The sequence below is a fragment of the Oryctolagus cuniculus genome, chromosome 11 (genome assembly GCF_964237555.1).
Source record: "Oryctolagus cuniculus chromosome 11, mOryCun1.1, whole genome shotgun sequence".
NCBI classification, from domain to species: Eukaryota; Metazoa; Chordata; class Mammalia; order Lagomorpha; family Leporidae; genus Oryctolagus; species Oryctolagus cuniculus.
Genome location: NC_091442.1, coordinates 72,947,097 through 72,971,583, shown reverse-complemented (window position 1 = coordinate 72,971,583; position 24,487 = coordinate 72,947,097). Strand labels below are relative to the sequence as shown.

The 24,487-nt window shown below is 45.1% G+C and overlaps 1 protein-coding gene across 2 annotated transcripts in view; it reads right to left on the bottom strand.

The window, feature by feature from the left end:
- KCNMB4 (potassium calcium-activated channel subfamily M regulatory beta subunit 4) overlaps nucleotides 1–24,487 on the bottom strand; it is an 80,060-nt gene that overhangs the window by 22,743 nt on the left and 32,830 nt on the right. Inside the window, exons 2-3 of one of the 2 annotated variants that reach the window (XR_011380162.1) lie at nucleotides 21,070–21,197; nucleotides 17,784–17,823 (exon numbers count right to left, since the gene is read on the bottom strand). Coding sequence is in view for 1 of the 2 variants with exons in the window: in XM_002711330.5 (XP_002711376.1) it covers nucleotides 21,070–21,197 (128 nt within the window). In the remaining variant the exon portion in view is untranslated. The remainder of the gene's footprint in view (nucleotides 1–17,783; nucleotides 17,824–21,069; nucleotides 21,198–24,487) is intronic. The other variant, XM_002711330.5, reaches the window with a different exon arrangement.

The window sequence follows — 24,487 nt, the reverse complement described above, 5'->3', positions numbered from 1 at the left end:
AGTAAAGGCGGGAAATGAACTGGGGCACTCTAAATGTAAGATGCAGGTGTCTGAACTACTGGGCCAAATGTCCACCCCCTAAAATGCTTGTATGTCAATCCGGAACACAAATCTCACACAGCTTTAGAAATTGGAGGGATCATGCTTTGAGAGCAATGTGTATAAAACAGATGTGGAGGAAGTAGATTTAATTAATTATAAGCCCTGTAAGAAACAACAGTGGATTATAACTGACAAAAAACCCACAGCCAGGTCAGGCCTCATGTACTGAGTGTTAGAATACACTCTGTTAGCCGGCGCCACGGCTCAATAGGCTAATCCTCCACCTTGCGGCGCCAGCACACCGGGTTCTAGTCCCGGTCGGGGCGCCAGATTCTGTTCCGGTTGCCTCTCTTCCAGGCCAGCTCTCTGCTGTGGCCAGGGAGTGCAGTGGAGGATGGCCCAAATACTTGGGCCCTGCACCCCATGGGAGACCAGGAGAAGCACCTGGCTCCTGGCATCAGATCAGCGCGGTGCGCCGGCCGCAGCGCGCAGGCTGCGGCGACCATTGGAGGGTGAACCAACGGCAAAGGAAGACCTTTCTCTCTGTCTCTCTCACTGTCTACGCTGCCTGTCAATAAATAAATAAATAAATAAAAATTTAAAAAAAAGAACTTTAAAAAAAAAAAAGAATACACTCTGTTAGAAATGATGTGTCTTCTTCACCAGGCCAGCTCGGGACATGGTGAGAAGAGCATCAAAAAATTCTGTTCCCAACAGTGAAGGTCATGTGGACTCGCGACACCTATGGTCCGACAGTCAAGGGCTTGGGTTCAGATCTTCAGCTTGCTCCTCCCTGGCTGCACAATCTTAAAGCCTCTTCTGTAAAACTCAGACCACCTGGCCCACCCTCAAATTGAGACTCTAGTGCCAACCAAGATGAATTTTTAAAAATGGTGGTAAAGTATATCTATGGCCGGCGCCGTGGCTCACTAGGCTAATCCTCTGCCTTGTGGCGCCGACACACTGGGTTCTAGTCCCAGTTGGGGCGCCGGATTCTGTCCCAGCTGCCCCTCTTCCAGGCCAGCTCTCTGCTGTGGCCAGGGAGTGCAGTGGAGGATGGCCCAAGTCCTTGGGCCCTGCACCCCATGGGAGACCAGGATAAGTACCTGGCTCCTGCCATCGGATCAGCGCGGTGCGCTGGCTGCGGTGGCCACTGGAGGGTGAACCAACAGCAAAAAGGAAGACTTTTCACTGTCCACCTCTGCCTGTCCAAAAAAAAAAAAAAAAAAAAAAAAAAGTGGTGGTAAAGTATATCTAATAAAATCTGTCATTTTTATGTACAATCTGGTGGTACTAATTAGATTAGATTCAGAATATTATGTTATCACCAACACTACTTATTTCCAAAATGTTTTCATCACACCAAACAGAAAGGTTATAACCATGAAGCAATAAACTCTCTCTATCGCTTTTCCTCCAGCCCCCGATGACCTCTCACCTACTTTCCGTCCTGTGAACCTGCCTATTCTATGGATTTCCTAAGACAGATATCTTGACAACTAAAACTGTCAGAATAGCCTTCTGAAGGAGGAAGTCATGTCCAATGTCACCTGAGCTTCCAGCAGAGCATGGACAACCCTTCCCAAGAAACGGTGTGGTGGGGACTTGCTCGGGGTTGGAGGGAACGCCTGGACAACGTCCCTTGATTTGACAGCACACTCTCTGTGCGTTATAAGCTACTTCCGGCCCCATTTCATCCGAGACGAAACTGAGGCAAGAGTTCTTCAATAAGTAGCCCAAGGTCAATCACTGGGTCACGAGGGGAGCTATGCATAGCACTCAAGTCTCCTGACGCCCAGCCCTGCCCTGCATTCCGCCGGCAGAAGATGCTGCTCTCCATGACCTACTTGTCCGACGGTTCTTGTATTTTTCCTCCTAAATTCCCTCAGGACTTTGTTTGAAGACGGCGTAAACCATCTTACATGAAGTGATTTGATAACATCAAATTCATGACTACATTGCCGTGATGAATAAAGCTGTTAGAAGATGAATATGTAAGCGAAAAATGACTGGTGAACCATCAGAAAACAGACCCTCAAATTTGCATGTTAAGTAGTGTGTGTGGCCGTTTGGACGTCAGACTGAGAAAGAACACGGGAATGAATTCCATACACATTCTACAGCATCCAGGGGAAGCCACAGAACTCACTGCTTGCTTGCTTGCTTTTTTTTCCAAGTACAGATTTAGAGACCAAAGACAGCCTTCAATTCTGATGTAATCTCTCTTAATATGGAACCAGACACAAATGTACATGGAAAAGACTCCATCTGGGTAAGATTCCAGACACACTGTTTGTTTTTTAAGACTTGGGGTTTATCATTGAACTCAATGTCTAAAGAGAAAGCCAATATGTTCCTTTTAAAAATAACAAAGGAGGGGGCGGCCGTTTGGCCTAGTGGTTACGCCGCCCACATCCCACAGAGGAGTCCCTGGATTGGATACCTAGCTTTGGATCCTGACTCCAGCTTCCAAGGAATACAGACCCCAGGAGGCAGCAGGCAATGGCCCAAGTGACTGGGTTCTTGTCACCCATGTGGGAGATCTGGACTAAGTTCCTGGCTCTGGTCTCAGCCTGGGCCTGGCTGATTAGGGTATTTAGGAAGTGAGCCAGTGAATGGAAACTTGTTTTCTTTAAAAAAAAAAATTATTTATTTATTTATATTGATTATTTATTTGAAAGGCAGAGATACAGAGAAGCAGAGTCAGAGAGAGAGAGGTCTTCCATCCGCTGGTTCCCCAAATGGCTGCAACAGCCTGAGCTGTGCTAAACCAAAGCCAGCAGCCAGGAGCTTCTTCTGGGTCTCCCACATGAGTATAGGGGCCCAAGCACTTGAGCCATCTTCTACTGCTTTCCCAGGCCATAGCAGAGAGCTGGATCAGAAGCGGAGCAGCTGGGACTCGAACCAGCCCCCATATGGGATGCTGGCACTGCTTTACTACACCACAGTGCTGGCCCCAAACTTACTTTCTCTGTTTATCTGTGTCTTTGTCTCTCTCTGCCTCTCAAAAATAAAAATAAAATAAAATAAAATAACACCCAAACTAAGTAACTAGTCTCTTCTCCAATGACAGGTTGTAAGAAATCATTTTTAAGGTAAATAGAAAACAAAAAATAAGTAATTAACTTGTTACCAAATATCAAATATAGTATCTAGTAATTCAGTCAAATGGCAAGACAAATTTCTCATGGAATTTTCCAAAATTTCAGGTCTCGCCCTCACATGCACATTATTTCTCCACGTGTATCCTAAGAGGTCCATCAGTAAAGATAAATTTTTTCTTTGGTAATTTGTCCCTTAGAAAACCAAAAGAAAACATTAGAAGCAAATGGTACAATTAAGTTCAACATGTCAATCCATAAAAAAGAAATGTGATTATAGAGCTTCACGTTTTAGAGCTCAACCTGTTTTTGGAATACGCAGATGTGAAAATAAACTTTTTCACTATACTGGTTAGGAATGTATTCTGATGCTTATTTCTATGCATCTAGGTGTTGCCTCGCATAAGCAGGAACTTGCGGGGGGAGGGGGGGTCAGGCAGGGGCAGCTCCCCCACAATGGGGCCAGGGAGCTGCTCCTTTCTTCCTGCTCTGCTCTGATTCATGTTTCTCACCTCAAAGTTGCAAGACGGCTTTTCTACTCTGTGGAAGATGTGCTTTCTGCCAGGACCAAGGCAGCAGAAGCAGGAGACGGTGGCGCTTGTGCCAGGAAAGGCAAAGGCTGTCCCAGGAGCCCTCCCAGCCCCAGGTGATGCCGCCTCCAATGATGGCTGCCCAGGACAGAAAGTCAAAGTCAGCCAGCCTCCTCTTCTCAACTGGAACCCCACTAGACATCGGGGGTGGGGGGGCATCCCGGCATCTAAGGATCCCACCTCCTGCGCGTCTTGTGTCTATTCTGAACTCCTCTCCTTCCGGCACTCCCTCTGCCATTGCCCAAGCTTGCCTCACCCCTGTCTACACTGGAGTGACCGCTTTGGCACTGTTCATCGTTCCCCTAGCTATGGCTTATAACTGGTTTATCCTCCATGCTGCCACCTGGCTGGTCTTTCGGAAACACACGTGGGATTATCATTCCTCCACTGCACATGGAAGAAGGTGTGAGCCCTTCAGCATGGCACCAGGGCAGCGGGGTATCTCACTCAGCCTCTCCAGGTCACTTCCCACTTTCCCTTCCAGCAGGCTCCTCAGGCTTCCTCCAGCTGCCCATGCCATTTCCAATTTCAGTGCCTTTGGCCAAGCTGCTTATTTTTCCTGAAATCCCTTCCTCTAGCTTTATCTGGCAAATTCTCATCCATTCTTTAAAACTCAACCTCAACTCTTCCTCTTAAGGTTATTCTTTCTGCACTCTTTATCGCTACCCAAATAGGTCCAGGCACTACTCAACATTCGTGTTTATGTATATTTGTATGCATGTACATATGTACATACCTGTGCACATGCACATTTGTGTGTGTGTCTCTAACATTACGGCACTCGCTTCACGCACCCCAATTACCTGTTTACAAGTTTGTCTTCCAGGAAGGCAGTGAGCTCCTTGATGACAGAGGCAAAGTCTTATTACCATGACCACTACTACCTGCTACATAGCAAGTGGTTAATAAATGCTGGTTGAATAAGTGAGAAAGTAAATGTCTGGAAGGGTGGATTTTAAGGATGAAATTTAGAATGCTAGAAAGAGCAACATCAGCATAGAAGAGTGGTAAGCTATTTTGTGGCTGGAGGGCCTTTGTAGCCCCAGAAATGCTGCTTATTTCAGACAGGAAATGGGTATTCATGTAAGTTTTCCAAACACCTGAAGCTTTTTTTTAAAAGCTGAACAAAAACCAATGAAAATATTTAAAATATTGCTGGTTTAAAAAAGTCTTTCTAAAATTGCATTACACATCTCCTTGCCTTTAAAGGAGATGACGTTGAACCAAATTTAACCTTTTTTGATGACTCAGTTCACCGTTATGAAACTCAATTAGCGTTGAGGCAGGAGGCCTGTCTGCTCCCCTGCTAAATGACTCCAGACTGCTAACCACTTAGTCCCGCCCCGTTCTCTCGCTGCCATCACTAGGATTTTATCTGGCGTCTTAAGTTGCTGTAATTGTACAAGCCTCCGAAGCCAGAGGATCACAAAAACACAGAATTTGAGAGCTGAAAGGAATCTCAGAGATCATTAATCAGTCTATCAAATTTTATAGAGAAGAAAAGTAGGCCTAAGTAGGCGGGCCTTCCTCTGCTAATCACTGCTTTTAATCTTCTTCTACTTTAATGGCTTTTAAACTGTGTGTTCCACACAGCACTCTACTCAGTTTGAGCCCAGACTATTATGTTCATCTCTCTTTAAAATGCTAAGGGTAAACTTGATTTAGAAAACATATTACAGGATACACACACTTTGAAGCAACTTAAAATTAAGACATATCTTTTCAGTACCATAAGCACAGTATACATACCAATTTCTTTAGGGTTTGTGTGTACGTGTGTTCTATTACTTTATTCATGAATAAAATCCAAATTATTTAGTCACTCAACAACTAAGTCTCCAATCAGTGAATAATCGGGCTATTCATTGATTGATTTTTCTAACCTAGTTGTTGGAAATGTACAGTACACTGGAGTACTAAGAACTCACTATTGTGCAGATGTGAGCCTTAAAAATAAAATCTCTTAAGATAGCTAATGTAACCCTAGGTTAGAGATATGAAAACCAAGACAGAGAAGTTGAACCATTTACCCAAGACCATACAATTAATTAATGGTAGAGGAGCAATTTCAGTGCAGAAGCCTGATGTCACATGGTTGCTGCTGTTAAGGAAATCATAATCTAAAAGAGGAGCAAAGCACATAATCAAGGAACTCTGTAACAACGTGATCATGCAACCATGCAGTTGCTTTTCGGTAGGAGCACACATAAAAAGTAATGAACTACATTTGAAAAGGTAAGAGAAGGTTACATGGTGACCGCTGAGTTGAGTCTTAATCATAGTATTAAAACAAGGACAGCAAACACCTTCTCAGGAATTAGGACCAGTAGGCACACACCATCTCACTGACCCTCGCCCAATAACCTTACTAGACTCCCTTCCTCAGGGGCAGTGGAGGAAGAGACGGGGCAAAGCCACATGCTCCAGACCACGCCGTCAGGAAGTACCTGGCTCCAGGGTTCATTCCAGAACCACTGCGCTATCCTAATTCCTAGACGTGAAAAAGGTGACGTTGCCTCCAGGTGAGGGAGAGGAGAGAGATAAGAACCAAGCCAGCCAGGTGCACGGCCAACAGGGAGGAAGTGGATTGCAGTGGCCAGATAAAAAGCCCCCACTGCCTACACAGCCCTTGCCCTGACTGCTCCCTCCACCGAAGGGAAGCTGCACGCCGCCTGCTGTCCACACACGCCACTCTCCCTCTCCTTCCCAGCTCTCCTGCCACGTTGGCCTTTCCGTTCCTAAAACTCACCAAGCTCTTTCTGGCCCTGGAACTTCCGTAGGCCACGACGGTGCCCCTTTTGATGTATCTGCCCCGTCACGTTTCACCAGCTGCCTCTTCCACATCCACTAGATTCACGCAGACAATTCTTGGAAATCCCCTGCCCTGCTACATTATCTCCCAGAAGCACCCTAGGTTTTTCCTTGATAGCATTTACGCAACTTGGTAATCATGCTGAGGTTGTGACTACAGACCATATGCTCCACGAAGGCGGAGCTGATGTCTATTGTTTGGTTGTCGTAGGTTTTATTTCCCTGCTGTTTTATTTCCGTTTCTTCATGCCTGGCACATATTTAACAGCAGAAGAGGAAGCAGGAATAGGAAGAGAGCAACCTTTCTTCTATTAATCCAGGACTGTGACGAGACCAAGTAGATGCTTAAACAATGCAAAACCAAACCTAGTGTGGTGTGAAGATGGACAAGAGACTGACCACATCTGAACGATCAGCTGAAGATCGCTCCAACCTCTGGATGCGGGTCTGAACTGAGGCAGTGACTGGCAGTGGGTGACTACAGGAGACTGAACCGGTGGTATGGCAGGATTTGTTCATTTGATGGGGGAGAGAGAGAGAGAAAGCGGGGTGTGTGTGTGTCTGCTCTGTGCACTCTTTGAACCTCTGTCCATTCAGATGCATAAAACAAAATACTAAAAGGTAAACCTGGAGGCGGGCATTTGGCCTAGAGGTTAAGATGTTGCCTGGGACACCTGCATCTCCTATCAGGTGCCTGGACTACAGTCCCAGCTTTCCTCTTGATCCCAGCTTCCTCTTAACGCACACCCAGGAGACAGCTGGTAATGGCTCAGGTGGTTAGATTCCTGCCACATGTGTGGGAGACCTGGACAGGAGTTCCTGGCTCCTTGCTTCAGTCTGGCCCAGTCCTGGCTGTTGTGAACACCTGGGGAGTGAACCAGCAGATGGGAAATATCTCTGTGTCTCTATCTTCCAAATGAATAAAATAGATAGATGCTTAAAAAATTGTAAAGAAAAACCTGTATAGAAAAATACTATACTCTCCATACATGAAAGAGTTCAAAAAATAAAGATCACTGACTCTCTCCCACCCTCAGAAGCAAAGGGAACCGCAGACCAAGTAACGATCCTCCAGGTGCCTGCCGTCTCCCTGCGAAGCCAGGGAAGGCACAAATGAAGAACTGTATGAAGAGACTGAGACTACAACGAGGCTTTCTAGTAATAGAATAGGGATTGCAAAATATACTTGGTACAGGCACATAAGAGAAGGGGAAGAAATGGTATAAGGAAGGCAAGTGTCACCTTATCTGTATACAAAGTGCAAAAAAATACGTCTACACACATTGGAAGAGACTGTGAGCCCCGACGTTGAGGAAGGCAAAGAAACCCATGCATGAACCAGCCCTTGCCGTGAGGGCCCCGCAGCACCTCTGCAGCATCCTTCCTGAGTGGGGAGAGGGCCAACCACATGGGTGCTGACCCTCAAGGCGGCTGCGGCTGCTCTGGCCCCTGGAGATGCTACTCCTGCCTCAACAAGGCTTAGAGAGTGGAAAGCTAGGACTCCACCCATCTTCGTCTTTGATTTTTAAAACATCATCTTTTTTCTTGAAAGTGGAAACTTCTTGGTAACCATTCTCCCTAATTTCCTGCATCTGTGCGAAGTGTAAAGGTTACTTTAAATATAAAAGTTCATCTTACCCAGAGCAGCTGGGAGGCGATACAGTAAGTCTATTTTCATTTCCTATTTAGCAGTAGTAAGAGAGTACTCCGAGTAGATGGCACGAGGGACCTGCCATTTTTCACACCTCCAAACAGCACTGCTGTTGCCTTTCACATATGTCGTGATGCAGGAGCCAAGCTCCCAACTCCTGCTTTCCCAGAGTCGCTTCACAGTCCTGTCTGGAGCATGGCGGGGCTGGGACAGACCACCCCCACTTCTGCCTACACCCAGTGGTTTGGGGCTGGGGTCCAGTCTGAAGGAGAGAAGATGGGCTATCATCTACTGTATAAAGGTGACATCATGGGGATCCATGACATAAGAAGAGAGACACATTGGGTGTCTGTGCCACACCCTTCCCCACACAGGGCTTCTAAAGCCCGGTCTTTTCCTAAGTCCTGGGGTCAAAGAAGCATCTTTGGTAGTCACTGAAAGCCCCTTTCCACCACGCCTGAGTCTGTGCTAAGGAGGTGGTTCTTGGAGGGAGGGGCCAGGTTATCAGAGAAACCAACCCTGTGGTCAGTGGGTGAGGACTTCAGCACTGGCCCCTGACCTCTACAGAGGGAGGGGCTGGGCACTGAGCCAATCACCACTGGCCCGTGATGCCTGGGAAACGCGGCTCCATACAAAGCCTCTGAGCGACTCTGCATCGGGGAGCACACTGAGTACAGGAAGGGTGGGGCCCTGCAGAAGGTGCCTCGACTGATACACACCTTCCATTTGGCTGTTCTGGGGGGTGTTTCTTTTATAATAAACTGGTGACAGCAAGTAAAGCATTTCCCTGAATTCTGTGAGCCACTCTAAGAAATCATCACACCTGAAGAGGAGAGTAAAATAGAGGTTGGGGGTGCATTTGGTACAGCAGTTAAGTCACCATTTGGGAAGCCCCCATCCCATAGTAGAATCCCAGTATTCCAGTCCCAGCTACTCTGCTTCTGATCTGGTTTCCTGCTAATGCACACCCTAGGAGGCAGCATGTGGGTCCCTGCCACCCACAAGAGAGGCCAGGATGGAGTTCCAGGCTCTTCACTTTGGCCTGACCCAGTCCTGGCTGCTGTGGCTTTCTGGACAGTGAAGCAGCAGATGGAAGGTCTCTGTCTCTCTCTATTTCACATAAAATGAAAATATAATAAATGAAGATTTTAACAGAAGTATAAACATGGGGCGGCTAGTTGATATCTGAGAAGATATGAGTCTTCAGGGACTGAGCCTTGGGACTGAGGGATCTGATGCTGGGTCCAGACAGATGATGCCAGAGTTGAATAATAGGACCTTAGCTGGTGTCGGGAGAGAACTGAAGAATGGAATGGTATGGGGTCCTCTAACCCTACCCAACGCACACACATACACACACACACACACACACACACACGGTATCCAAAGTATTCTGAGAGTGCCTACCTAACACACACACACACACACACACACACACACACACACACGGTACCCAAAGTATTCTGAGAGTACAGAAGAACGGTTTCCTTGCAGTCTCTAACAGTTCTCGCTATTCTGGAAGAACAGTCCTGGATTGGGCACAGAGGATATTCAGAATGAATGTCCTCACAGGGAGCAAACCAGGAAGCCTTTTACAACACTGTTTGCCCTCAGTGGGGCACAAAGAGAAATGTATTAAGATGATCACTGTGGGGGCTGGTGCTGTGGCATAGCAGGTGAAGCCACCGCCTGCAGTGCTGGCATCCCACATGGGTACTGGTTCTAGTCCCAGCTGTTCCACTTCTGATCCAGCTCTCTGCTATGGCCTGGGAAAGCAGTGGAAGATGGCCAGGGCCCCTGCACCCACATGGGACACCCAGAAGAAGCTCCTGGCTCCTGGATTTGGATCAGCACAGCTCCGGCCATTGCAGCCATCTGGGCAGTTAACCGGCAGATGGAAGACCTCTCTCTTTCCGCCTCTGCCTCTCTGTAACCCTGTCTTTCAAATAAATTCATAAATCTTTAAAAAAAGAAAAAGAAAAAGATGATCACTGGTCGGTCAGGACTGCAGGCAGCAGGAGCCACCTTCTAGGCCTCCACCTGCAGGCTCAAGCTCACCCACATTCGGAAACCAGTGCCTGGGCCAGGACACAGGGATTCCAGGGGCACTGAGTTCAGGCAGTACCAGAGTGGGCACAGTATCAAGTGGTCCTCATTGCTGGCGTCTGGTCCCTGTCACCAAGCTCCCACTGCAGAGAAAGAAATCTCCCTACTTCTTCAGCTTTTTGCTTCATCCTGTTTCATTTTCTTCAAGGCATGTTTTCCATTTTTCCAGTATTTACTGTATTTATTCAGTGTTACTCCATTTTACCTGAAATGTCAATTTTAACATATACATTCAATTTCTGTCTTTCTCAGCAGTTTTAGTAGCAGGCTCATTTATCTATATCCATTCCCGCTTCCCTCTCCATTACTCACTTCCTCTCCCAACTTCTTTCTAGAGGTAAATTCTTATCTTATTCTCATAGCCTCCTGTGGCAAGAACACACCATGAGATCGAGCTTGCTAACACACTTAGAAACGTGCCATACACTGCTGGTGACACTGGACAGCAGATCTCGGGAGCTCATTTATCTCATGTGGCTGACACTTCATGCCTTCAGTTAGTAACTGCCCACTTCCCTTCCCCAAGCCCTGGCAACCACGCCACTGTATACTCTGAGTCTATGAACTCGGCTGTTTCAGCTCTCTCATCGAATTAATCAGTCAGTGTTTGTCTTTCTGCAGCTGGCTTCCTTCACATTGCACGATGTCCTCGAGGTGCATGCACATGGCTGCATATTGCAGAGTCTGTCTTTCCTTCCCTTCCTTCCTTTGTTCTTTACTTCCTTCTCTCCTTAGTCCCCTACACCCTTCTTCCTTCCTTCCCTTTTGGAATACCCCCCAAGATATGCAGGTAAACCACAGGCTGCACTGGAAGGGTTAAGTATCAGATGCTTCCTTTTTTTTTTTTTTTTTTTTTTTTTTTAACCTTTGAAGTCATTTAGCTATAGGTACAGACAGGTTTGCCCTTCATGGAGTTCCTGCTCCTAAAAAATTTGATGTTCTCCATTGGACAATGACATATGAGAAATGTTCCAAAATTTTTTCCTTCTTTTTTTAAAAGCAGAATGATATTGTGCTGTGTGTATCTGCCGCATTTTGTTTATTCATTCATCTGTCCGTAGACATTCAAGCTGTTTCACACCTTGGCTTTTGTGAATAGTGCTGAAATGAACAAGGGGTGGGAACAACTGTTAAGATCCTGCCCTCCAGTCTTGTGAATGAACATCCAGGTGTGGGGTTGCTGGCTCTTGTTATAATTCTACTTTGAACTTTTTCAGGACCCTCCATGCTGTCTTCCAGAGTAGCTGAGCCACTGTGCATTGCCCCCAGCAGTATACAAGGGTTCCAATTTCTCCACAGCCTTCCCATCACTCACTGTCTTCTGGTAATTTTGATAATAACCACCCTGCCAGGTCGGAGGTGATAGCTCATTGTGGTTTTGGTTTGCATTTTTCTGGTGATTACTGATGTAGAGTAATATTTCATATGCCTTTTGGCCATTTCTATCTTTATTTCAGAGAAATGTCTATTGAATGCCTTAGCCCATTTTTAAATCAGGTTATTAGTCTTTTTAGTATAAAATTATAGGACTTCCTTATATATTTTGGTTATTAACACCTTATCAAATATATGGTCTGCAACTACCTTCCCCATTCTGTAGGTTGCCTTTTCACTCTGTTGAGTATTTACTTTGCTATACAATGTTGAGTTTGATGTAGTCCACGGCAAACTTCTTGAATGAGTAGTCTGTATTTCCTAATGCCTCCATATTCTTTATTTTTTTGCAAGCATTTTGTACATTTTTAAAAAATTATTTGAAAGGTAAAGTTACTGTTGCTCCCCCTCTTCGTGGAGGAACGACACTAAACCCTGCCTAGGCTTCATATCCGAGTCACGGCACCATTATGTCGCTCCCTGTCTTCGTGGAGGAACGACACAGGACCCTGTGTTGTTCTTTCGTCTGCTCGGCCCTCCCCGGGTTTGCTGCTGGTTCTTCCCGGGTTGGCTACCGACCCTTCCACCTCCGTGGAAGGGCGGTTCCCCCTAGCCACTTTCCCCACTTCCGCGGGGGAGTGGCACACCGCCGGCTGGCTCTCTCGGGGGCTGCGCAGGTGTTCCTCTTAGATATTCCTGGTGCATGTTGTCTCTCTCCTCCTTTATAGTCCTCTTCCACCAATCCCAACTCTGCTACCCACACGCCGAGTACGCTGCTCTCCTCCAATCAGGAGCAGGTCCTGCTGTTTATTGGTTGAACTGGAGGCAGCTGTGTAGAAGCTGTTTCCTCCTCTCCCAGCGCCATATTGTGGGAGAGCAGATGCATAGAATAAGTCTTAATTCCAGTAACTTAGTCTAGTCCGAGTTGCTCCCAGTTGCTCCCCACAGTTACAGATAGAGAGAGGAAGAGACAAAGAGAAAGGTCTTTCATTCTCCATCTGCTGGTTCACTCCTCAAATGGCTGTAAACAGCCGGGACTAAGCCAATCAGAAGCCAGAAGCCAGGAGCCAGGAGCTTCTTCTGGGTCTCCCCCACAGATGCAGGGGTCCAAGGACTTGGGCCATCTTTCATTGCTTTCCCACGCCATAAGCAGAGAGCTGGATTGAAAGAGAAGCAGCCAGGGCCAGCGCCATGGCTCACTTGGTTAATCCTCCACCTGCAGCGCCAGCATCCCATGTGGGCACCGGTTCTAGTCCTGGTTGCTCCTCTTCCAGTCCAGTCCTCTGCTGTGGCCCAGGAGGGCAGTGGAGGATGGCCCAAGTGCTTGGGCCCCTGCACCCTCATGGGAGACCAGGAGGAAGCACCTGGCTCCTGACTTTGGATCAGCGCAGCACTGGCCATGGCAGCCATTTGAGGGGTGACCAACAGAATGAAAACCTTTCTCTCTGTCTCTCCCTCTCACTGTGTGTAACTCTACCTCTCAAATAAATAAATAAAGAGGAGCAGCCAGGACACAAACTGGTGCCTACATGGATGCCAGCACCACAGATGGAGGCTTAGCCTATTATGCCAAAGCACTGGTCCCCTGCCTCCACATTCTCCTCTCAGCTTGATATAAAATGATTTCTCCCCCTGGACTCTAAGCTGGTACCCAGACTGCTTTCACCACGACCACTGCAGACTGCTACATATCCAGAACAATCACTTCTCAGGATCCTCCCTGACCTCCGCCTTCGCCTTGCAACACCTCCTCCAAGATGCTCTTCTCTTGACTCTCCTCACCCTGTGGCCACTTTTCCTCCACCTCCTTCCGTCCGTAGCTTATGTGTGAACAACCCCCCATTCAGTTAGAATTTCTCTTCCTCCCTCTTCTCCCAGGATGCCTTCTCTCTGCTTCAACGGCAGCCTTCAAGCACGGCCAGGGACTCCCAGATCTGTTACCACTGCTCCCGACCGCCTCCTCCTGAACCAAACGCCTGCATTTCTCACTCTTTCAAAGCCTCTCATGGATACGAGTCCTTTAAAGTCAGCAGACTCGAGGGCTGCATGGTCCTTTCCCCATCACTTACACTCTAGGTCCTACGGACGCCAACTCCACAGTGTACTTCCAATACTGGCACTGCCCTGTGACTATGTCTCCTACCTCCACTCCCATGAAGGCCCTCACACTCCCTTGGCAGGACCAGCAGGTGGAGAAGGGAAGGAGCTTTGGGAATCAGACTAATTGGACTCCAGTTCTTTCATTTAACAGCTGTGTGCATCAGGCAAATTCTTTATCTGTTAAATGAGGCTGCTATTTGAGATATTATAAGAAATAGGCTGATCAAAAATAACATGTCATTCAGAATGGTTGGTACATGATAGTCACGCAAAAAAAAAAAAAAAAGACCTTTTTTTTTTTTTCACTCAATCTTCTTCTTCCTTCTTACCCTTAACCCATCTTCCCCATCCAGTTCACATCAGCCTTCACATCAGTTGCTTTCTAAATCAAGATCAAAAGATCCACTCATTTCTGGGCTTAAAAAACCTTTTCACGGCCAGTGTTGGGACATCGGCAGTCCATACTGGAGTGCCAGTTCAAGTCCCAACCTTTCTGCCTTTGTTCCAGCTCTCTGTTAATGTGCTTGGAAAGATAGCAGAAGATGGCCGAAGTACTTGGACCCCTGCCACCCATGTGGGAGACTAGGATGGAGTTCCTGGCTCCTGACTTCAGCCTGATCCAAACCTGGGTACTGCAGCCATTTAGGGAGTGAACCAGTGGATGGAAGACCTCTTTCTCTCACTTCTATTCCCTCTCACTATCTCTCTGTTGCTATGTATTTCAAATAAATAAAAATATTAAAAAAAAAAAAACTTTAAACCGTTTCACTGAAATCTAACCCCAGAGGGCTGGCATTGTGACACAGCAGGTTAAGTCATCACTTGTGATACCAGCATCCCGTGTGGGCACCAGTTTGAGTCCCAGCTGCTCCACTTCCAATCCAGCTCCCTGCGACTGTGCCTGGAAATGCACCAGGAGATGGCCCTAATACTTGGGCCCAGGCATGTGGGAGACCTGGATGAAGCTCCTGGATCCTAGTTTTGGTCTGGCCCAACCCCAGTCGCTGTGACCATTTGTAGAGTAAACCAGCAGATGGAAGATCTTTCTCTGCAACTTTGCCTTTAAATTAAATAAATAAGTAAATCTTTAAATAAAGAAAAGGAATCTAACCCCAAGCTACCTTTCCAGTTTACAAACTTATCATTCCTTGTTCTACACCTTTTTTCTCTAAGGTATCATACATTGTCAAGTCTTCGTTTCTCTGTTGCAGTCTCCTCCCCCTCCCCATTATTCAAGGTCTTCCCATTTTCTTTCTAGCTGAAAAAATTTGTTTATTTTGCATATGCCTCTGTCTCTACCAATAAGTCCTAATTCCTTAGACACAAAGAGCCTCCCCCTTATAAATTTGGCACATTGTATTCATTTCTTATTAACTGGAAACCAATCATTGCACTGGGTGCTATGGATAAAAAGACACAGACTGATCCACACCCTTAACAAGTGTACCACCTCCAAAAAAGACAAATATCATATGTTTTCCTTGATTTAGGGTAATTAATAGGGTTCCAAAAATGTAACATATAGGAGTGAAATGGATATTTTGAGATTTGATGATTGTTTATAGCTCTTGTCACTACTGTTGAGGAACAGTGTTTTTTTCCTTCATATTATTTGTTGGACTCTGTACTTAGTGTAGTGTTAATCTTAGGAATAGAAAGTAAACTGAAAGTAGATTATTATAAAAATTAAAGAGAGGTAATAAGAGAGGAGGAAAGGTAGGAGTGTGGGTGGGAGAGAGGGTAAGGTGGGAAGTATCAATGTTCCTAAATCTGTATACATGAAATACATGAAATTTGTATACCTTAAATAAAATTTTAAAAAATAAAGTGTCATGGCTGATCAGGAAGAAGGGCATGCAAGCAATACCAGTAAAGGGTTATAGGGGGGAGGAAAGAGGGGTGGCTCCAGACCCTGGGCTTATACCAAAGTCTTTCAGATCAGTTTTTAAAGTGTTAATGCCCAGACTCAGTCATCAGAGACTCAAATGTATGTAGTGTGTGGTATGGTTTTAAAAGCTCCTCTAGCAATTAAACAAAGTGACTGTTGCCAACGTCTGGGACACAGCTGCACACAGGAGAACCACACTGCAGTTGGCACCTCTGACTGCTCTACAACACCCTGTCCCTTTTCTTCTCCCTACCCAAATCTACAGGATTTAGGCACTATCCCCCTATCCCCAACTCATGGTAGATTCTGATTGTTCTTTCTTGTGACTGGTTTAGGTACAGGCAAAGTAACTCATCTTGAACAAGGACACATGAGGGAAGGTTGAACGTGAGAAGCTAGGAAGAGGTTTCCTTCCTAATCCTAAGAAAAACATCCCAGAAAAGATAGGTTCTTCCTGCCTGTGGACATTGCTATGTTTACTGTGACATCAAGAACTACAGAAGCCACATTGAAACCTTGAAGAGGGCCATTTGAGGTAGAATTGAGATCTGGAAAGGAGCGGGGTTCTTGTTGACTCCATCTGAGTCACTGCATCAAGCAACCTTGGTAATAGTCCACCTGTGCATTTATTGAAGTCTTAAACAACAAATTTCCTAATTGTTTACCCTAATTTGAGTTATAATTCTGTTTACCTGCAAGAGAAAGCATCACAACTAATATACAATTGAACCACACTTGAGGATCAAGGCATGCAGATGAGATCTGAGGAGAATCTTCAGCAAGACAGTCAAGAAGCAAGAGACACACAAACTATCCCTATTTGCTGATGACATGATTCTATACATAGTAAACCCAAAAGACTCCACAAAGAAACCATTGGAACTCATAAAAGAGCTTAGTAAAGTAGCAGGATATAAAATCAACACACAAATATCAATAGCCTTCATATACAGACAATGCCATACTGAGAAAGAACTTCTAAGATCAATCCCATTCACAATGGCTACAAAAAAATGTAAATGCCTTGGAATAAATTTTGCCATGGACATCAAAGATCTCTACAATGAAAATTACAAACATTAAAGAAAGAAATAGAAGACATAAAAAAGTGGGAAAATCTTTCATGCTCATGGATTGGAGGAATCAACATCATCAAAATGTCCATCCTACCGATTGCAATTTATAGATTCAATGTGAAACTAATCAAAATACCAACAACATTCTTCTCAGATCTAGAAAAAATAATGCTAAAATTCATATGGAAACATAAGAGACCCTGAATAGCTAAAGCAATCTTAAACAACACAAACAAAGCTGGAGGCATCACAGTACCAGATCTTAAGACATACTACAGGGCAGTTATCAGAACAGCCTGGCATTGGCACAAAAACAGACATGTAGACCAATAGGGCAGAACAGAAACCCCAGAAATAAATCCACGCATCTACAACCAACTTATCTTTGACAAAGGAGAAAAAATCAACTCCTGGAGCCAAGACAGTCTCTTCAACAAATGGTGCTGGGAAAACTGGATTTCTACATGCAGAAGTATGAAACAAGACCCCTAACTCACACCTTATACAAAAATTTACTCAAAATGGATCAGAGACCTAAATCTACAACATGATACCATCAAATTATTAGAGAACACTGGAGAAACCCTATAAGACACTGGCATAGGGAAAGACTTCATGGAAAAGACCCCAGAAGCACAGGCAATCAAAGCCAAAATTAACAACTTGAATTACATCAAACTGAGAAGTTCTGCACTGCAAAAGAAATACTCAGAAGGTGAAGAGGCAACCAACAGAATGGGAGAAAATATTTGCAAACAATGCAACTGACAAAGGACTAATTTTGAAAATCTATAAAGAACTCAAGAAACTCAACAACAACAAAACAAACAATCCAATTAAGAAATGGGCAAAGGAACTGAACAGACATTTCTCAAGAGAGGAAATTCAAATGGTCAATAGACACATGAAAAAATGCTCAGGATCACTAGCCATCAGGGAAATACAAATCAAAACCACAATGAGGTTTCACCTCACCCCTGTCAAAATGGCCCACTTACAGAAATCAACAAACAACAAATGCTGGCAAGGATATAGGGAGGGTACCTTAATCCACTGTTGGTGGGAATGTAAACTGGTACAGCCACTGTGGAAGACAATATGGAGACATCTCAGAAAGTTGAATTTAGACCTACCATATGATCCAGCCATCCCACTCCTGGCAATTTATCCAAAGGAAATGAAATCAACATATGAAAGAGTGATCTGTACCCCCATGTTCATTTCAGCTCAATTTATAATAACTAAGATGTGGAATCAACCAAGGTGTCCATCAACTGAAGACTGGCTAAAGAAATTATGGTATATATGGAATATTACTCAGCAGTTAAAAAAAGAAATCCTGTTATTTGCAACAAAATGGATACAACAGGAAACCATTATACTTAGTGAAATAAGCCAGTCACAAAAGGACAGATACCATCTGGTCTTTCTGATCTGTGGTAACTAATAGAGTACTTAAAATGTAATCTGTAGGAGTGAAACTGACACTTTGAAGTGCCAGGAGTTTGAACAGCCCTTGCCTTAACTGTCGGGAAATGATGTTTTTCTTCTTTTTGTTCTTTACTTTTTTTCTTCATATTAATCAGTGAACTCTCTACCTGGTGTAGGGTTAATCTTTTTTTTTTTTTTTTTTTTTTTTTTTTGGACAGGCAGAGTGGACAGTGAGAGAGAGAGAGACAGAGAGAAAGGTCTTTTTTTGCCATTGGTTCACCCCCCAATGGCCGCCACGGCCAGTGCGCTGCTGCCGGCGCACTGTGCTAATCCGAAAGCAGGAGCCAGGTGCTTCTCCTGGTCTCCCATGGGGTGCAGGGCCCAAGCACTTGGGCCATCCTCCACTGCACTCCCTGGCCACAGCAGAGAACTGGTCTGGAAGAGGGGCTACCAGAACAGAATCCGGTGCCCCGATTGGGACTAGAACCCGGTGTGCCAGCGTCACAAGGTGGAGGATTAGCCTATTGAGCCGCGGCGCCGACCTGGGGTTAATCTTATGAGTATAAAAATTAACTGAAAGTTGATCTCTGTAAAAATAAGAATGGTAAAGGAAAAGGAAGGAGGAAGAAAGAGGGGAGTATGAATGAGAGGAAAGTGGGGGGGGAGCAATCATGTTCCCAAATCTGTATATATTAAATGCATAAAGTTGTATTCCTTAAACAAAAGTTAAAAAAATTTTTTAAAAGAAGCAGGAGACACACACGAAAAAAAGCCATGGAGATAAAGGTACGAGCTATTCTGGGTACTGCACATAGCTCAGAATGGAGCCTGCAAACAGTCAGTGCAAGGAGATGAGGCTTGCAAGGCGGTACTCTGGGTTAGAGCCTGAGAAGTGTTATGGGCTGTGGGAGATAACAAATGGCCACACGTTCTTCACAGCTCCTCCCATGAAGGGGCCGAGTCTATTCAACATGCTGTTAATCTGGCTGGCTTCATGACTTTCTCTGATCAACAGAATATGTCAGAAGTGATGGTACTTGAATTCCAGAGCTGAGGCCTGCCTCTTTTGGATGCTGCTCTGAGAGTATCAGGCTATAAGGGAGGAGGTCAAATGTACTGAAGAAGAAAGCCCAGACTGAGAAGAGCAGAGGTGCCTCGGTGAATAGCCAGCACCAACTGCTAGGCATGTGAAGCAGAGGTCATCTGGACCACATAGACCAGCTAATGCTCAGAATCACAAGAAATAATGCTGTTGTAGCAAGCCACAAGATTTAGGACAGTTTGTAATGGAGCAACAGGCATCTAATACATACAGCATGCCAAGAAGTTCTGTCTTTGTTCTGAAAACTATGAAGAGAAACCTGATTAGACTCACATTGGTAGAGAGACTGCTTTGGCAGCAGCATGGAGAATGACCATATGGGACTGTGTGGAGGTGCAAGGAAGACTCATGGCAGTGAAATGGCCTTTTTTTATTTTAAAGATTTATTTATTTACTTGAAAATCAGAGTTACCAGAGAGAGGAGAGGCAGAGAGAGAGAGAGAGAGAGAGAGAGAGGTCTTCCATCCACTGTTTCACTCTCCAATTGGACGCAAGGGCCGAAGCTGAGCCGATCTGAAGTCAGGAGCCAGGAGCTTCCTCCGGGTCTCCCACGCGGGTGCAGGGGCCCAAGTGCTTGAGCCATCTTCTACTGCTTTCCCAGGCCAGAGCAGAGAGCGGGATGGGAAGTGGAGCAGCCGGGTCTTGAACCGGTGCCCACATGGGATGCCAGTGCTTCAGGCAAGGGCGTTAACCAGCTGTGCCACAGCTCTGGCCCCAAAATGGCCTTTTGGAATAGCAGTTAAGAGGCTGCTTGGAATACTACTCCTATATCGGAGTGCCTGGGCTTGAGTCCTGGCTCTTATCTGGATTCTAGCTTTCTGCTGATACACATTCTGGGAGGTAGCAGGTGATGGTTCTAGTACTTGGGTCCCTGCCATCTGCAGGGGAGACCAGGTCTGAGTTCCCAGTTCCTGGCTTTGGCCTGGCCCAGCCTTGGCCATTAACTGCATTTAGGAAGTGACCAGCAGATGGGAGATCTCTGTTTTTCACACAAACACACTCTTAGAGTAGCAGAACTGAGAAATAGTGTAGATCTGAACTAAGAAGATACAGAAAAGCCATTTTAGAGGCAAAAACATGATAATGAATGTATTCATTACATTAAAGAGAGCAAAGAAAAAAATGAGAATTACTGCAAAGATTCTGGCTTTGGAAAATGAGTGAATAATAGTGCCATTCACTGAGAGGGAGATTATGGGAGGACAAGAAGGTTTGATATAACTGTGGAACATCCAGGTGGGGATGTATAGCATGGAGTTTTGAATACTCAACAACTGATTGGTGAATAAATTACCAAGATTCAGCAGGTCAGGTGCTGAAGTGGTGCAGCCCGCAGAACTGTCTGTATATCATGTATATGGCTATAACTTGACTAGCCTCTACATCAAATAAAGTTTCAATGATATGAACTCATTGTATTGACGTTTCAGAAGAGAAAAGATAGGATTCATTAAGTCCCAAAATGCTGGCAAATCTGTTCATTTTTAGCTTCTGCTCATTCATCTGTAATTCTCAGGGAGTGTGACTAGTATACAATGTTCCTCCCTAAAGGCATTGTCATTCCCTCATGCATCCAAAGGACGAGCTCCCTCGCTCTCTTTTCTTGTCCTGCAGATTCTTGACATACCTTCTCGCCTGTAAAGCAAGAAGGCGTTTCCCTAACTATACACTAGAAAGAACTAAGACTATGTACTATGTCATACATTTTGTAATGTAGATACAATCTAAGGTCCATCAGCATAACCAACTACAGAGGCTACAAGCAATTTTAACACACACATGTAAATATTGACTTACCTTTGATATTGATTAAAATAGCAAGTAAATGGCTGGGAACCAATCTCATCTTTCCAGTACTGTTGCCAATTCATGACATTTTCCAAGTTCTTCTGATTTTCTCTCTTACAGGGAGGAATATAGGAGCACTAACAAAACAGAACACAGAAAATAAACCTATTATTCGACAAAATACTGGAATGTGGGACTGGGGGGAAGGTGTAGATGCAGAGGGACCATAGCCCTGGTTGGCACTGGGGCACATCTCAGTGGCATGAGTGTGCCAAAGCTATCGCCATCTTTAACCAAGGTTTTCCCCAACGCCACCTATCAGCTCCCAATGCCATGATCCAAGCAGGGAAAAGAGCCAAAAAGTGGCCCAACCACCATGCCCCAGCAAGACCCAACTCAAAGCTCATCTTCTCATTCCAAGCAGTTTGGTGGGCACTGCCCGTCAAGACCCATGGCCGTGGGCATATCACTCATGGCCTTGGTCACTCAGCTTCGAGTCCATTTTTCTAGAGATGACATTAAGAAGACACTGAATCTAATTTAGATCTACCTAATTTTTAAATGCAACCAAATTGAAAGTGTTCCACTATATTTCAAATTTCCAATTTGGCACAATGACAGAAAATGTTCCAATAACAAAAATACAGCAAAAAATAATCTTCACTCATTAGAAAATTAAGGACAGTTTTACAAACAATGAGTTACAATCTAATAGCAAACTAAAAGCAAAACATACTCTCTCCTTTTGGGACCTGACAGTCAATAGAGGGACTCTTTCCCCGCTCCCCAAAACCCCCGAAATGTTACATTTCTTTCTCCAATTCCACTTTTGACTGATGTCAAGTCCCCAGCTCTTTTCCAGGTACCGTTCTCAACCCACTGAAGTTCAAGTTTTGTTTTCTTAAAACTCTGAAAACAAAACAGAAAATTTCCTCTCAAGTACAGAATATTTTGCTAACTGACACCTTTTCCTCGCTGTGCCGCTGACAAAGCAGTTCTCTTAAAGGGAATCTGTTACTCTAAGCAATAGATTCAGCAGAATCAGAAAACCATTTTGAACTCCAGATGTGAAAATGAGCCCTTAGCATTCAAATACATTTTCTCCAGTGTAGCCTTTTATAGGGTTATTCTTTTTTTTTTTTTTTTTCAAGATCAGTTATTTGAGAGGCAGAGTTACAGATGGAGAGACAAAGAGAGAGGTCTTCCATCTGCTGCTTCACTCTCCAAATGGCCACAACGCCAGAGTTGGGCCTATTGGAAGTCAGGAGCTTCTTCCAGGTCTCCCAAGCACTAGGGTCATCTTCTGCTGCTTTCCCAGGCGCGTTAGCAGGGAACCAGATCAGAAGTGGAGCAGCTGGGACATGAACCAGTGCCCATATGGGGTGCCAGAGCTGCAGGTGGAGGCTTAGCCTGCTGCACCACAGCACCGGTCCCATATGTAGCCTTTTATAATGATGATGAAGATGACACCAGATATATTTATGAGCATTCACAATACACCAGATACTGTAATAAATGGGGAACACAACTTACGTACTTCTTACAGCAACCCTAGCGTGATCTCCATTTTACAGATGCAGAAACTAAGGTTTTTGTCGGCTCCAGAACCAGGTGTCGATTCTTGATTTTAGCACATTCTACTCTCAGACGTTTTACCAAGATGTCCAATATTAAGGTGCAGGGGGAAAAAATACACCAGGGCTGGGGTTTTGGGGCAGTGGGTTAAGCCACCACCTGCCACGCCAACATCCTATATCAGATCTTGGTTGAGTCCTGGCTGCTCCGCTTCCAATCCAGCTCCCTGCTAATGGCCTCGGAAAACAGCAGAAGACAGTCTAAGTGCTTTGACCCCTGCCACCCACGAGGGCCAACCGGATAGAGTTCCAGGCTGCTGGTTTGACATGGCCCAGCCCCAGCTGTTGCAGCCATTTGGGAAGTGAACCAATGTATGGAAGATCTCTCTCTTCCCCCTCCTCTGTCTCTCTCTGCTCTGTTGCTCTGCCTTTCAAGTAGATGAAAATAAAACAACATTCTTAAGAATCAAAACTTGTTAGCATGATGTGCAAAGCTGTTTACGATCTGAAGCTGCCTGCTCTCACCCTCACATCACCCTGGGAAGCAGCAGTACTGAATCACTAGCTCCCCAAATCTGCCCCATGCCATCACAACTACCTGTCTGGCACAGGCTGCTCTCTTTTTAATACCCTTTCCCCCTTACTCCCTTTCTTTCCAGATTCAGATCCAAGGTTACCTATCTACGGGCGCGTTCTCTTTCCTGTCCACAGCTAGGTGTTCCTCATTTGTGCTGCCCTGGGAATCACAGCCCAAGGTATCATGGCTGGAATCACACAGTATACTTGTGTGCTTTAGGGCCACCTGCCTGATAAGTTAACAAGAAGGACTGCTCTTCCTTTCCTATGCCTTCACACACAGCACTCTGAGAGTACTTCAAAAAGGTCCTGTGGAGGGCCGGTGCTGCAACATAGGGGGTAAAGCCGCCACGTGCAGTGCCAGCATCTCATATGGGCACCGGTTCAAGTCCCAGCTGCTCCACTTTTGATCCAGCACTCTGTTATGGCCTGGGAAAGCAACAGAAGATGACCCAAGTCCTTGGGACCCTGTATGCATGTGGGAGACCGGGAAGAAGCTCCTGGCTCCTGGTTTCAGATTAGTGCAGCTTTGGCCATTGTGGCCAGCTGGGAAGTAAACCAACAGATGGAAAACTTCTTTCTCTGCTCTGCCTCTCTGTAACTCTATCTTTCAAATAAATTAATAAATCTTTAAAAAAAAAAAAAGGTCCTGGGAAATGGAATGAAAAGATAAATTAATTCTGATGCAAAAAACTGTGAATTCCATCCATACGAGGAGTCTTGGAAAATGCACACTATGAAAAAACTATGATTGAACTTGATATTTTTGCATCAGAATAAACTTACCTTTACAATTTTCATTTTTTCAAAAAATTTCAAAAAATTATTTTTTTATTTGAGAGACAGAGAGAGATCTTTCATTCACTGTTTCACTCCCTAAATGACCACAACAGCTGGGGCTGGGCCAGGCCAAAGCCAGCTGAGAACCCAATTCAGGTATCCCATGTAGTGGCAAAGACCCCAGTATTTAAGCCATCACCTACTGCCTCCCAGGGTGCACATTAGCAGGAAGCTGGATCAGAAGCAGAATAGCGAGGACTCAAATCTGGCATTCCCTTATGGGATTCCAGTGTCCCAGGTGGCGATGTACCAAACTCCTACCTCCACTTCCCCAAACATATTTTAATTCCATTTTCCACAACCTTTTTGAAATACTCTCATGTCTAGTAATGAACTTTCAAAAATGTGAGTTGAATTGATTAAAAGTAACACATTTAGGTAGGTACATTTTTATTCAAGATGATGAAGCTATTTTTCAGTGGTTAAATGCTTTTAAA